Genomic DNA, 15,168 nt, shown 5'->3' on the forward strand with positions numbered 1-15,168 from the left:
AACGTGTGAGTTGCAGAGGGGGAGGCTGGGTTGGGTTTGCGCTCATTTATTGTCTTTTGTGGAGCCACGTAAACAAATTCCTGAGCCATTGTTGTTGGGTAATTCACAAATCCACTCGTGAGGGGGGTTAATAATAATAATTCCTTACTGTAGGAATAAAATATGGGCAAAGCTCCTTAAATTGGGCTTGCATGTGGGTTTCTGATTCCAGGAAGAGCGGAATTCTCTTTTTCCTGGGAATGGGGCATATTGGGATTAGGCCCTTCACAGGAGGTGTGGCCACCACAGAGAAAATCACCACTTACTGCAGCAAAGCAAACAAAAAGGGAAAACATTACCCAGGTTGACTCCTAAAAATTCTCTGTGCTGCTGGTTTCATGTGGAACATGCCCCAGCAGATCCCAATCCATGGTTTTATTTGGGATTTCTCAGCTTCCTGCCTGATGAAGAGCAGCCCAATAACAGCAGAGAGGAGAGGAGGCATCTCCTGGTGCTTTGAGTGACTCCTGATGCTCGGGAGGACTCATCCACCAAGGCTCAGGTTCTCTTCTCCATCTTCCCTGGGATGTCACCTGGAGCTGTCCTGGGTTTCCTTGTCAGGATTAAATAATTCCAGATTTATTTTTTTTTCTTCCTTTTGTACCATCCGTGTAGTCTCCTCCACATCCTCAAAACACAAAAAGCTCCATCCTCTCCAGCTTCCTCTGGGAGTCTCCAAAGCCTGCAGCGAGCAGGAGCTGCTCCTGGGCTGTCCATGGGGCAGTTTGTCCTGGTAAAACGACATTTTGGCAACTCCAGGGACGTCTCTGAGGAATGAGAGTCTGTGGTGAGCCTTGGGAGCACCTTCAGCCTGAGAAATGGCATTTCTGTGCTGGATTCAATCCTCAGTGTGAGGGAATCCCGAGCTTTCTGAACCTCTGTAGTTCCCAGGTCTTGTTCAGCTGTAGAAATGTGAAATGAGCTGAGCTGGATGCAAAATGGGAAACTTCAAATGCTCCAAAATCGAGCTGCCTTCTAATAATTAATCCTGTCTGTGCTCAGAAATTGAATAATCTCACTGACCCTAATCCCATTTTGGAATCTCCTGTGTTCCTGCCTCTGAAATGCTGTTGCTGTATTTTCAGGGGGTTTTGGCTCTTTTAGGGCTGATCCTTTTGGGGTTTTCCCTGCTCCCTTTCCTGGGCTGCTCCTTGTGCTCCTGGCTGGGGCTTTGCTGTTCCAGGGAATGGAGGTTGTGCAAACAGAGGGACACAAACAGGGCAGGGAGCAGGGAAAACCTTGCTCTGACTCTCCTTGCAAAAACTGATGTAACACCATGGAATCTGGTTTTATATGGGAAGAGAATCTCTTGGTGACATAACCTGAGGTTGCACAGCTGAAACAGGTTTATTTTTTGATAGTGTCTAACGATGTGGCTCATAGATAACGAGAAAAACTGTAAAAAATAAAAATTTGGGAAAGGGATGTCCAAGCTGATGGATTTTCCTTATTCCTGTTCACTCGTCCACCCTCTTTTATTTTGAATTTCAGTGTCGTGCCACATCACACGCAACACTTTTAAACCAGGGCTTCATTTGGCCAGGTGAATAATAAATAACAAACTGTTAATTTATTTGCTTCAAAGCGGTGCTTTGAAATGATGAGATGGGAAGAGATGTAAACCACAAGTTGTGTTTCACACCCTCGCATGCTGCTGCTGTGCCTTGAGTAGAGGGAAGAGGGATTTGGGGAGATTTGGAGCAAAAATGGGTTGTGCAAAAGGGAGGGAGACTGGGGAGGGCCCAGCAGGAAAATTACTTTTGGCCTCAGCCTCTGTGACCCCAGAGACAGCCCTGGTGTCCCAATATTGTTTTTATTTTTATTGCTATTTTTGCCCCAAATGGGATTCACTTCCTCCTCCCTCTGGCAGGGGTTGGGTGACAGTGTTGGCCCTGGCAAAGTGATTTTACAGAATCCCAGCACATTTTGGGTTGGAAGGGCCTTAAAGCTCATCCATTCCACCCCCACCAGGGGTACAGGACTTTTTCCATGGTGAGGAAAAAGGAGAGGGTTTTAAACTAAAAGAGGAGAGATTTGGATACTGGGAAGAAATTCCTCCCCGTGGGGGTGGTGAGACCCTGGCACAGATTCCCAGAGCAGCTGTGGCTGCCCCTGGACCCCTGGCAGTGCCCAGGGCTGCACAGGGCCCTGGCACAGTGGGACGTGTCCCTGCCATGCCAAGGGTGGCACTGGGTGATCTTTAAGGTCCCCCCAACCCAAACCATCCCGTGATTTCATGTCTGAGCCCAGTGAGGGATTTCCTGGCTGGTTCTGGGGATGAACAGCCCAGGGTGACTTCCCAGCAGCTCCTACAAGGGACATTTTGGGGATCCCAGGTGGCCCTGGGGACAGGGACTCAGGGCTGGCACCACGGGCACATCCCATTTCTTTGGGACACCATCATTAATTGGGGCCTGGGACACTGCAGTAATTACTGTTTTCGCTGGCTGGGAGCTTCCTTTGAGTCACACCATTGGGAAAGGCAGCCCTGGGAGGGTTTTATCCTCCCTGATCCGGGGTGAGACCTGCATCTGCACGGCCCTGAGGAGCAGCCAGCACCCCCTTATTGGGGTTTGGGCATCCCTGCCTGATCCCAAAGTTCTCCTTTGGGACAAATCCCCCCATGCCCTTCACACCTCTGCTCTGATGGATTTTTTTATTTAAGTCACCATCATTTGCCTTTATTTCCCAATATTTATGCCAATGATCCCAGCATCTTCTTACATAATAGCTGGATACAAAGCCAGCAGTGAAAAAAACACCTTATTACCAATAATAATCATAGTAATAATGACAATATTACCAGTAATAATAACAAAATTGCAGGTGTTGGGGAGGGGCAGAACTATAATTTATCAAAGCAGCTTATTTGAATTGTGATGAGCCTCAGAGAGCTGCATGAGTCTTGGATTTAGGCTGAAAATACTGAATCACGTCTCAGTTTTTGGATTTGATTTTTTTTTTTTAATCCATTCTAAGTGTATTTGTAGTAAATTGTTGCCCTGCTAAAATGAACTTCTAAAAAGATAAAAATAAATGCTGGTAGTGGGTGTTTTATGGCCACAGGCTGTCCTGAGAAAGTCAGGATATCTTTGTCTTATTTATACTCTTCCTTTTTGAGTCTGGATGCTGTTCTTACGGGCAGGGCTGTGTATTTAAAACCTCGGCAGGTGCTGGTGAGAAACCAGCACCATTTTCCATCAGAAATCTGTTGTGAGCCACCTCAGGTGTCACCTGGGGGAGCTGGGCTTGGAGCAGCCCTGGCAGCAGGGATGGGCTTGGTGCTGCCCAGTGTGTCTGACTTTGGGGAGGGGTTTTCTCATTCAGCTGCAGGGGAATTAAAGCTGAATTAAAGCTGATTAATTGAGAGCTGCTGCTCCCTGAGCTGTGCCCAGGCTGCTCCAGGTTCACCCGGGAGGAGCCGCTCGGATGCCGCCGGTGACCCTCGGGTAACTCTGGGCTGGAATTGGGATTTCAGCTGAGCACAGTGAGGGGTTAGGCCTGGTTTGGGGTGGTTGGTGTGGGGAGAATTGCCTGGCAGCCAGTAGCGGCCGAGGAGAACAAAACAGGTGAACAAAAAGAGGCTGAATGTACCCGGCAGCAGATTCTGGAGGGGAAGGAACCCTTTCAGTGGGATATGGACACATGGGAATTGTGTTTCACACCCCCACTGTGCTGCTGCTATGGCCTGAGTAGAGGGAAGAGGGATTTGGGGAGATTTGGAGCAAAAATCAGTTGGGGTTTGGCCCAGGCCACCAGGGAGACTGGGGAGGGTCCAGCAGGAAAATTACTTTTGGCCTCAGCCTGTGTGACCCCAGAGAGAGCGCCGTCTTCTAAATTTTTATTGCTGTTTTTGCCCCAAATAGGATTCACTTCCTTCTCCCTCTGCCAGGAGTTGTGTGACAGTGTTGGCCCTGGCAGAGTGCTTTTACAGAATCCCAGCCTATTTTGGGTTGGGGTTTTGGTGTCTCCCCTGTGCCTGTGGAGTTTTCCTTTCTGGAGGCAGCAGCACAACCTCGTCCCCTGGCCCATCCAGCACTGAGGGATTTCCCTGAGGGGTGTGCAGCAGGAAAAGCTTCATCCTGGCCTCCATTCCTGTAGGGTCTGGCTGATCTGGATCATTGCTGGTTCAAAAAACCTCAAAAAATGCTCTTTATTTAATGTGTCCCAAATGCAGGCTGGGCTCAGGTAGCTCCTCCATCCCAGCAGGAATTTTAACTTTCCCAACCAAGCAGCGATGTGGCGGCGCCCATCCAGCCCCCTGCCTATCCAGCTATTTTTAGGAATATTAAGCCTGTAATAAGCCTTTTGGGCTGGGCTCTATTTCTGTTTGCCCTGCTTAGTCAGGATTTTGCCTGAGCAGAGCTCTGGTTGGGAGCCAGAGGGGGGTGAGCGTGGCCAGGGCAGGAGGGCAGCACCCACATTGCCATCCTGATCCTGCCAGAGCATCCCTACAGCCACTCTGACAGCCTGGCCTCATCCAGCAGCCAGCCATTTCCTTGGAGACTTCATGCAGATTAAACTGGATGGGTTTTTAAACAAAATTCCCTGTGTAAGTACAGGCTGCAGGGAAAATTCCCTGGGTCGGAGCTGCTTGTGGATGTAAACAACTTCATTCTTTGGATGGCGTCCTCTGAGGAGCCCTTGGATTTCTGTGTCACTTCACTGTGACTTATCTCTGCAGTGGAATATTTTCTTTGCCTCCAGGAAGGCAGCTCAGCCCTGCTCCAGCTGCTGCTTCCCAAAATCCTGTCCTGGGAAGGGAGCTGATGTCTCTCATGTCTCTGTTGTTTGAGTTTTGTCACAGCGGTGGAATTTTTTTCCCCAAATGAGCAGAACTCGAGGCAAGGTGTCAGTACATATTGAGCATGTTTGTAAGAAGTTGTCTCAAAGCTTCACTGAGCTTTTCTAAAGTGAATTCCACATTTTTCCTGTTGTTTTGTGGTTCGTGCTCAGCTGTTTTCACTGGATTGGAGCTGTGGGTGAGGTTTGCTGTGACTCTTGTCTTGTGTCAGTGACTGTACTGGGATTGTTCATCTCCATGTGGACCATGACAGATAAAATTGGTACAAATTCTACCAGAAATCCTGGAATTTGGGCCGGGAGCCAGCAGCCTTACAGCTGGAGAAACCTCCCAGTGCATTTCAGAGTCAGAGTTTAAACTCTGAACAAATTCACACAGAACTTTCAGAACAGAAAAGACTTTTGGAGCTAGGAAGGTTCATCTCCAAAGTGTCTTGATACAAACTGGGTGGGCTGTAAACTCCAAAATATTCAAGCTATGGATGTAATCCTTGATTTCTGCCATCAGTGGTCGATCCCCCACCTTTCCCAACCTAAAACCCTTTTCCAGAGCACATTATTTGCTCTCTAGTAATTAATAATTGCAGCCTGTTTTCTGGCTTGGTTTGAATTGCTTAATTTCCTGTGGTTATGTGCAGTTGTGGAGGGTCTGGCCAGCATTTCCTGGTGGATCAGGGCTCACAGAACCCTGGAATATCCTGAGTTAGAGGGGGCCCATGAGGGCAGGGAGCTCCAGGCCTCACAGCAGCTGCAGTTTCATCCTCACCATTACCCACCAGTTTGTTCATCTCACACAGTTTCTGTCCCAAAAATAAACGAATTTTAGCCGTTTAAAATCAAAATATTTACTAATATTTGATAGATCACGGTTTTAAATTTTTCCTTGTTTCTTCGGCACAAGCTTTGCTTAACGTAGAGACATGCAGCAGTTTATTGCTTGTGTTTCTGGGAATGTTTTTTGCTTTTATTTCCTGCCCACCTCTGTGGGTGTCTCTTGGTGGGTTTTGTGCAGAAATGGGTGTCACCTTGTCCCTTCCCTCTGTGTGTCTCCCTTCCCCTCTCTGTGGTGCCCTTGGTGTTGTGTTGGTGCTTCCCAGGCAGCCCCAGGCTCTCCAGAGGTGCCAGATGCAGGTTCTTTTTCCCTGGAGTGAACATCAAGGTGGATAATTCTGTCTCTTGCTGACCCAGGTGCCTCCTGTAACCCTGCAGCCACTAATTCCCCAAAGCTCTGAATTATCTTCATCCCTTTTTCCCCATTGAGCTTTGAATTTTGTGCTTTCAAGTGTTTGGGTTCAGAGTGGGCACCAGGAGGAGTTTTTAAGGGAAATGGACAATTGCAAGTTGTGAGGCTGTGGGAGCTCTGCCTTTTGGTCACTTCTGCCCATCTGTTTTCATAAACTTCCTCAATTCCATGGAGTTTCATGTCCTTGCTTGCTGTACCATTGTAACTTTTTCTACTTTCAGACTTGGCAGCTGCTGCTAACTCTGAGTTTTCTGTTCTTTCTGTTCTTTCTTTTGCAGCTTTCTGGAATTCTTCTTACCTTTACCATTTCCCACAACTTTTGCCCATCTGTTGCCATAAACTCCCTTAATTCCATAGAATTTCAGTCTGCTTTGGGTTTGGGTTGGACCTTAAATCCCACCCAGCTCCACCCCAGCCATGGCAGGGACAGCTCCCACTGTCCCAGGCTGCTCCAAACCCCATCCAGCCTGGCCTTGGACATTCCAGAGCTCCAGGGGCAGCCCCAGCTGCTCTGGGAATTCCATCCCAGCCTCTCCCCACCCTCTCAAGGAGGAATTTCTTCCCCAAATCCCCTGTGGCTTCACACAGCAGCACCTTGGTGGAGGATTCTGTGTTTGGTACAGAATTGAAAATTTACACACAAGAAAAAAATGTGATTTTCTGTGTCCTGTCCAGGATCATTTCTTCTTTTGGACAACACCAAAGAGATGTTAGGAGAAGCAAACTTGGAGCATTTAGTTTTTATCCCTTGAAGCGTTTTGAAAGCCTGGAAGTCTAGAATAGCCACTGACATTTTTTCAGAGCTTTATTTTTGTATGGACTTGCCAGAAGGTCCCCATGTCCGTGGTATATTTAGCTGTACGTGCTGCCATGACTTAGCAAAATCCCAATTCCAGCCTGTTTTCTGGTTGTTTTTTTTTTCACCCAGCTTCTGCCATCTGAGCCTCAGGCTTTGAAGGAAGGCTGGAGAAAATAGGTCTGGAGATGCATCCTGGGTTCCAGGGAGGGGGAATTCCAGGGCTGAGGTTCTCCCCTTCTTGCCTGGGCCCCCTCAGGGTTTAAGTCCAAGGACTATTTTTAGTAAGACTAAAAAACAAACATTCCTTTAGATTAGTGCTGGTCAAAGGGAAACTCCTGCAGAAAGCACTCTGGGGATGGGATTTGTGCTGGGACTGAGGTGAGATTTTCCTGCTGAGGGGTTTGATAGGCAGAGGAGGCTCCTGGCTGCTTCTGGAATCTCTGTTTTAACCCTCCCTGCCCATGTGCTGTTCTGGTTCCTTTTTGGAGGTCTGTTCCTGCTCCCTGATTGCTCCTTTAATTTCTCTGATCCTTTTTTTTTGTTGGAGGAGAGTCCTGATTCAAGGGCTGGGCAGTGCTGGGAAAGGGTTTGGATCTGTAACTGGGAGGGGGGAAGGAATCACATCTCTTTTTCCCATGAATATTTCCTGTGCATTCCTCCTCCATGATTTCCTCCATCTCCTAATCAATCAACTAATCAATTTAATTAGCTGGTCCTGTCCCAGATGTGCAGGTGCTGCTCTCCCAGCCTTGGGAATGTCTGTCCCCACCCACTGTGGCTCCAGAGTCACCTGGAGATGGGAGGGGAGAGCTGGGAATGGCAAAAGCTCCGTTTAATTAGCAGCAAATTGGGCTGAGAGCTGCCAGGCTGGCTTCTGCTCAGGACTTGTGATATTCCTGGTGGGAAGTGATAAAAGGGTCTGTGGGGGGAGCAACACTTCTGCTGGCTGGCATTTTGGCATGGGAGTTTGACAGCTCCCACTTCACTGTGCTCTGGTGTCTTGGGATAATTCAGAAAGAAACTGGGATTTGGGAGCACAGCCTGTGACTCTGAAGTCCTGGGGTTTGGTGTTCCTCAATCCCCAGTTTTCCATCACCAAATGGAGCATTTAAAGGGCCACTTAGTGGCAGCACATTGGATTTTCACAGTGGATTTCATGTTAAGTTGTGGTGGGATTGGATCCATGCTCAGGTACGGGATATTTGGGAAATTATGGGATTGGATCCATGCTCAGGTACAGGATATTTGGGATGTGATGGGATTGGATCCATGCTCAGGTACAGGATATTTGGGAAATTATGGGATTGGATCCATGCTCAGGTACAGGATATTTGGGGTGTGATGGATCCATGCTCAGGTACAGGATATTTGGGATGTGATGGGATTGGATCCATGCTCAGGTACAGGATATTTGGGAAGTTATGGGATTGGATCCATGCTCAGGATATTTGGGAGGTGCTCCATTTTCCCCATGGCAAGACAATACTAAATCTTAGAGTTGTTTTTATTTCTATTTTTTCTCGCGAGGCTTTGCTCTCTGTTTTCCTTGGGACTCCTTGGTGCACCAGGTGTTGTCCCTGGATTTGGAGGGATCCCAGAACCAGCTCTGGCCTCATTGCCTTGGCAGAGCACAGAGCTTTCCCAGCATTATCCCTCCTCCTTGTACAGCACCAAAGATCTCAACTCCCTTTAAACCATCCTTGGTGGTTTAAAAATCAATCCTGTTTGTCCCAGAGCTCCTGAGGGCCGAGAGAACATTCTGGGGCACCTTTTCCATCACAGAAACCAACCCTACTGCACCTTCCACCTCTGTTTGGTGGATATTTGGGCTGCTGCACCTTTCTTTCTCTCCCTTGGCCAGATGTTTGGTCTGTGAAACCTCCCAGATTTGATGTGTGCATCCCCCAAAGTGCTGAGGGAGCCTCTCCAGTCAGTGCCAGCTCACAAGCACATCCTGATTATCATTTACTTCACTGGAGCAGCTGCAAATCTCAGTTTATATTTCATCTCTCAATTTACAGAGCATCCTTGCACCGTGTTCTAAAATATTTTGATGTAACGCTCCATCCAGCTGTGGTGCAGAAACTGGAAAGCTGCAGCACAAAGTTTATCTGCTAGGAATTTCCTGGAATATCTGGAAACAGCCTCATTAACCAACCACTTTTTCCCTGAGGTAAATCAGGGTTTGTTGCCTTGATTTGTGGCTAAATTGTGCCTTTTTTTTTTTGTGTGTGTGTTTGCAGATGTTCTCAAACAACGATGAAGCTGCAATCAACAAAAAACTGCCCAAAGAGCTGCTGCTTCGGTGAGTCCTCCCTGGACACTGGTGGGTTGTTATTTACATCCAGGATTTTGCTGCTCTGCTCTCAAATCATGAGCTTGGATCAGGTCACTCACAAAGCCAGAGCCAAACAGAGGCAGGTCAAAGGTCTGTGTCAGCAGTTTGTGCTAAATCTGGGAATGCTGTGGCCTTATCTTGTCCCACTGGGAGGGAAAATTCCCAAATAAAACCCCTGGGGAATGGTGGGGGGAAGGAGGGTGAAAAGATCCAGGGAAGGTGGAAAAGGAATGGATGGAAAAATCTGGAGGGTGGAGGGAAAGTGGGAAAGGATTTTGGGAAAAAAGTGAGAAAAGATCCAGGGTAAATCCTTGAGGGTGGAGGGAAAGTGGGAAAGGATTTGGGGAAAAAAGTGGGAAAAGATCCAGGGTAAATCCTGGAGGGTGGAGAGAAAGTGGGAAAGGATTTTGGGAAAAGGTGGGAAAAGATCCAGGGTAAATCCTTGAGGGTGGAGGGAAAGTGGGAAAGGATTTGGGGAAAAAAGTGGGAAAAGATCCAGGGTAAATCCTGGAGGATGGAGAGAAAGTGGGAGGAAATTTAAGGAAGTTGGGAGAGGATGTGGGAAAAGTGGGAAAGGGTTTTGGGAAAGTGGGAAAAGATCCAGAGTATATGTCCCTGGTCATCCCAACCTGCTGGAGAGCAGGGAATTGTTCAGGATCTGGTGGAAGTGAGGGGAAATCAGGAGTTGATAAATGTTTAAAGCTCATAAGTGATGGTTTGGAGAGCTGGAATTCACTGTTAGCATACTGTGAAAATTAATTACTGTGCATTGACAGTGCAGCCTTTGAAAGAGAAGCTTGGATGGGTTTTCTGCAGGAATCTCCTGTAAATGGGTGTCACTGTGTGCAGGACAAAGGCTGGTGTGTTTGGGCACTGCTCTGTGAAGTCCTGTCCCTGCTCTGGCCACTCTCAGACGGCCTTGGGGTCCCCTGTGTGGGGAGTGAAAGCTGCACTTGGGCAAAATAAAGAGGAGGAGGATGTGAAAGAGGAGAACAGCAGCTTCTGTTATCCCTAAAAATCCAGGGATGGACCAAGAGTGCTCCTGATGGCCCTGTCCTGTGTCTGGGGTCAGCAGTGACATCGTGTTGTGTCCCACCTGCAATGGGGACATTGTCCTGCATGTCCAGAGAGCCAGACAGGATGAGGAGGTCACAGAATCCTGGGATGGTTTGGGTTGGAAGGGGCCTTAGGGATTGTCTGGTTCCACCTGCCATGGGCAGGGACACCTCCCACTGTCCCAGGCTGCTCCAAGCCCTGTCCAGCCTGGCCTTGGGCACTGCCAGCAATGGGGCAGCCCCAGCATGCTGACCAATCCATGTCCTGGCACTGCTGCACCTGCTCCAGCTCTGTCCCCTGCCAGGAGGTGACACCTCTGGAGGTGTCACACACAGCAATGAGCCAAAGCAGCAACAAGCAGAATTCCCAGGGCAGTGACTCCCAGAGATGAACCCATGCTCCCTGTTGGCTCCAGCTGTGCTTGTGTCCCCAGAGTGACACCCTGTCCCTTTGTCCCTGCATTCCCAGTGCTGTTGGAGAGGTGCTTTCCTTTCCTGAGCCTGGCAGCCACCCCCAGCCTGGATTTCCTGGGCAGAGGTGTCTGTGCTGCCCTCGTGGAGGAGCTGGCACTGCCAGTGTGACGTGGGGCTGCTGCACAGCTCCTGCTTGGCCCCAGCAGGATCAGCTGCAGGAATTCAGCTCTTCCTGCTGGGTCCCAGGCAGGGCAGGCAGTTTGCAGCTCTCTCGTGGCCTAAGCAGCTTTGACTCCCTGCCCAGCCCATGGCCAGGCCTGGCTCTGCCATGCTCACATTCTGATTGATCCCTGGGGAGCTGCACTCGTGCCCATGGGGAGCTCTGAGCTGGCAGCAGAGCCGTGCTGTCCGTGGCCCTGCCCAGCCCGTGGGAGCAGGGCTGAACTGGGATTGAACTGGGGTGGTGAGGGGGGTTTGCTGGCACAAATTGGTGTTGGTAATTTTAGAAGGCTGAAGGTCTAAGCTGGCTCACCTCAGAGCCTGCAGCGTGCAGGGATTTCAGGAGAGTCCTGACCCTAATCTAATTAGAGCAGCAGTGGGAAAGTGAGGAGTCCTAGAAACCCCTGAGTGGATTAAGAGGTTGAAACCTTCAAAATGAGTGTGTTTTACCCAAACTGTGCAGAGCTGAGCTGTTCAGACAAAATCAAACACATGGGGAGTCCCTTTGCAGTGAGACAATTTAATCCGCTGCAATTCCAGATTTAATTCCTGTTTGGGAAGCCCAGTCTGCCTTCATCTGTGATCAGTGTTTGGTGATAAAGTTAATTTTATGGATTATTTTCTCCACTGTGGACTCTGAAGAATAAAAAGACCCATGTAAAAGGGCTCACCAGGCAGCTGTGAGCAGGACAGGAATCCTGTTTGGGCGGAAAAATAAATGTTCCAGCACGGTGCCTATGGGCCTGTTAATGCAGAATTGGGGAAAATAATTCAATTAATGCTGATCAACCTTCTGCTGCAGCTCAGTCACTGCTTATTTGTGGGCTTTGGGGTATTTTAGTGTTCCTTGGAGAGGGAGAATCCCATCCTCAGGGCTGCAGGGGAATTCTCAACTGGGCTCGTGGTGCCTGCTGCTCTTCCTGGTCTGTGGGGAGCAGCTGGATCCTGTTCTGAAACGATGAAAATCCACAAGCAAGGAGTGCCTGCTGTGAAAAAGTCCATTTTGCAGCCTGATTTTGCTGAATCATCCACTCAGGGTCTTGGACAAGTGCAGGAGGAGCTGGGGGAACACTGGGGAAGTCTCTGGAGCTGCTCAGGGCTGAGATCTCTGTGCTGGGGGAGGGACAGGGCTGAGGATCTGGCTGGGGGGAATCCCTGTTGGTGTGGGGGCAGGCTGGAAAGGGAGGAGCACAAGTGGAGGAGAATTTATCCCAAATCTCCCAGCCCTGATAGAGGGATGAGGTGATCACTAACAGTCTGGGATTTCCATGGAATAGGGAATTTTAATGAAAATAGAGACGACTTCCATTGTGAGTGACCCACAGAATTTGAAGTTTTATTTTCTCCTCTGACAGGGATTTGAAAGTAAGAATTTTCCCCGGCTTCTCTCATTTCCCAGCCTTTCCTGGTGTTGTTGGGCATGGACGTGGTGCTGAATAAACCCTTGGGCACCAATAAATGACTTTGGACTCAGGGGGAGCCTTGTCTGTAGGCAGGGAGGATGGAAGTGCTCTGAAATCCAGAATTTGGGATTCCTGACAGTGTTCAAGTGCACTAAGCTCTTCTGCAGAGCTTTTCCCCACCACATCACTGTCAGATTTGTCTCATGGGAGGATCAGAAGTGCCTTGAACCCCTTGGATCTTAACCCCTTAACTCCTTGGATCCATGAGTATCCCTGGGAAGTGCATGAACACAGGAGGGAATGTTCATCCTCATTTAGCTGCTGTCAACGTTCTGATAAATAATCTGGATTTTTCCTCCACCAGGAACACCCTTTCCCCCAATATTGGTGTTTCTGAAGGGCTTTTTCCATCCCTGCTTCTCAGGAATCTCAACATTTGCCTTCTCTTTTGGGTGGCCTTCAAGTTGAAGATATTAAATTAAAATATTAAAGCCCAGTGTCATTGTCCCTCCTGGCTGAGCACATCTGGCTCTGCCGCTTGTAGGAGTGCAAAATGCCTTTAGCATCAATGTTCTCATAAATAATCTGCATTTACCCTCCATTAGGAACACCCTTTCCCCCAATATTGGTGTTTCTGAAAGGCTTTTTCCATCCCTACATCTCAGCATGCTTGTGGCTGACAACATTTGCCTTCTCTTTTGGGTGGCCTTCAAGTTGAAGATATGAAATTAAAATATTCAAGCACATTGTGGTTGAACTCCTGTATTATCTTTGCAAAAACTCCAGTTTTAGAATTGTTCCCAAAGGGAACGAGACCTTGATGTCCTCCCACCCTCCACTTGACCTCGTCTGTTTTGGGACAATTGTTTGAATAACCAGAAACCATCTTGAAATCCCATTGAATTTTATCCATTATTGATGTCTTGGTGCAGACTGGGAGCTTTCCATGGGCTGGTGCTTCCTGCATGCACAGCTGGGGTGGGTGTGATGTGATCCCCAGGGCAGTCCTGGCAGTCTCAGCTGTGTCATTCCTTTCTCCCAATAATAGCCCAGCAGTCCTGGGCGTTGGCTGGGTCCCCATGGTGTGCCCTGGCCCAGGGTGCCACTCAGGAGTGACCACAGTGTCATTGTCCCTCCTGGCTGAGCACAGCTGGCTCTGCCACTTGTAGGAGTGCAAAATACCTTTAGCATCCATGTTCTCATAAATAATCTGCATTTACCCTCCATCAGGAACACCCTTTCCCCCCAATATTGTTGTTTCTGAAGGGCTTTTTCCATCCCTACATCTCAGGATGCTTGTGGGTGACAACATTTGCCTTCTCTTTTGGGTGGCCTTCAAGTTGAAAATGTTGAATTAAAATTTTAAAGCACAGTGTCATTGTCCCTCCTGGCTGAGCACAGCTGGCTCTGCCACTTGTAGGAGTGCAAAATACCTTTAGCATCCATGTTCTCATAAATAATCTACATTTACCCTCCATCAGGAACACCCTTTCCCCCCAATATTGGTGTTTCTGAAGGGCTTTTTCCATCCCTGCTTCTCAGGAATCTCAACATTTGCCTTCTCTTTTGGGTGGCCTTCAAGTTGAAGATATTAAATTAAAATATTAAAGCCCAGTGTCATTGTCCCTCCTGGCTGAGCACAGCTCACACTTGTGGGAGTGCAGAATCCTGGCATGGTTTGGGCTGGAAGGGACCTTAAAGCCCATCCACTCCCAGCCCTGCCACTGCCCCAGGTGCCTCCAAGCCCTGGGACACTTCAGGGATCCAGGGGCAGCCACAGCTTCTCTGGGAAGCCCATCCCAGCCCCTCCCCACCCTCTCAGGGAGGAATTTTTTCCCAATATCCCATCCAGCCTTGCCCTGTGGCAGTTGAACCCCATTCCCCCTTGTCCTGGCACTGCAGGCCCTTGGAAATGTCCCCTGTCCATCTTTCCTGTCCCCCTTCAGACCTCACTTGGGTCACCCTCAGTTCCCCAGGCTGGGCAGTCACAGCAGGGCTGGCATCCTCCCTGGGCTCACTGTGGGAACCAGGAATGATCCAGGCACCAAAACCAGTCTGGGGTGGGTAGTGAGGGATGGCACTGCCAATTTCTGGGAGCTGGTCATGAGGGGTGGCAGTGCCCACAATGGGGGATGGCACTGCCCTGATCCCAGAGCTGGTAGTGAGAATGGCACTGCCCTGATCCCAGAGCTGGTCATGAGGGATGGCACTGCCCTGATCTGGAGCTGGTAGTGAGAATGGCACTGCCCAATTCTGGGAACTGGTCATGAGGGATGGCAGTGCCCACACTGAGGGATGGCACTGCCCTGATCCAGAACTGGTCATGAGGGATGGCAGTGCCCACACTGAGGGATGGCAGTGCCCATTTCAGGGAGCTGTCGCTGAAGGTGCTGGAGTGTTCAGTTCTCTCCTGGGCAGAGTCAGAGCCAGCCCAGGTCCCTGCTGGTGCTCCATGTCCTGGGGGCTCCTGCCAGGCTCACTGGGGTGAGCAGTCAGTGCTCTGGGTCAGGACCCACTCCAAGGTGGGAGGTTTCTGTTTCCCAGTGCCTCCATGGCCGTGTTTTGTTTCCATTTGGGAACTGCTGCCTCTGCACTTCCTTTCACAGTTCAGCTTTCAACCAAATCACAAAGAAGTTTTGCTGTCCCAGTCCTTTTTATTTTTTTTCTCCCCCCCCCTTTGTTTTCCACGTCCCCTTTTTGTTTTAAATATCAATAACCTATAAAGTATCTCTTATTTCTATTCCAGAATTTTCTCTTTCCTGGATGTGGTCACTCTGTGTCGTTGTGCTCAAGTTTCCAGGGTAAGAACCTTCCTCTTTCCTGGTGGGTTTCAGCAGGGGGTTGCATTTGGGTGA

At 49.2% G+C, this 15,168-nt stretch overlaps 1 protein-coding gene across 4 annotated transcripts in view; it reads left to right on the forward strand.

Moving 5' to 3' along the window:
- FBXL20 (F-box and leucine rich repeat protein 20) overlaps window positions 1–15,168 on the forward strand; it is a 32,135-nt gene that overhangs the window by 3,710 nt on the left and 13,257 nt on the right. For all 4 annotated transcript variants that reach the window (XM_030966225.1, XM_030966223.1, XM_030966226.1 and 1 more), the window contains exons 2-3: window positions 9,128–9,189; window positions 15,060–15,114. In XM_030966225.1, coding sequence (XP_030822085.1) covers window positions 9,128–9,189; window positions 15,060–15,114 — 117 coding nt within the window. The remainder of the gene's footprint in view (window positions 1–9,127; window positions 9,190–15,059; window positions 15,115–15,168) is intronic.

This window comes from Camarhynchus parvulus, chromosome 27 (assembly GCF_901933205.1).
Source record: "Camarhynchus parvulus chromosome 27, STF_HiC, whole genome shotgun sequence".
In the NCBI taxonomy this organism is placed as follows: domain Eukaryota; kingdom Metazoa; phylum Chordata; class Aves; order Passeriformes; family Thraupidae; genus Camarhynchus; species Camarhynchus parvulus.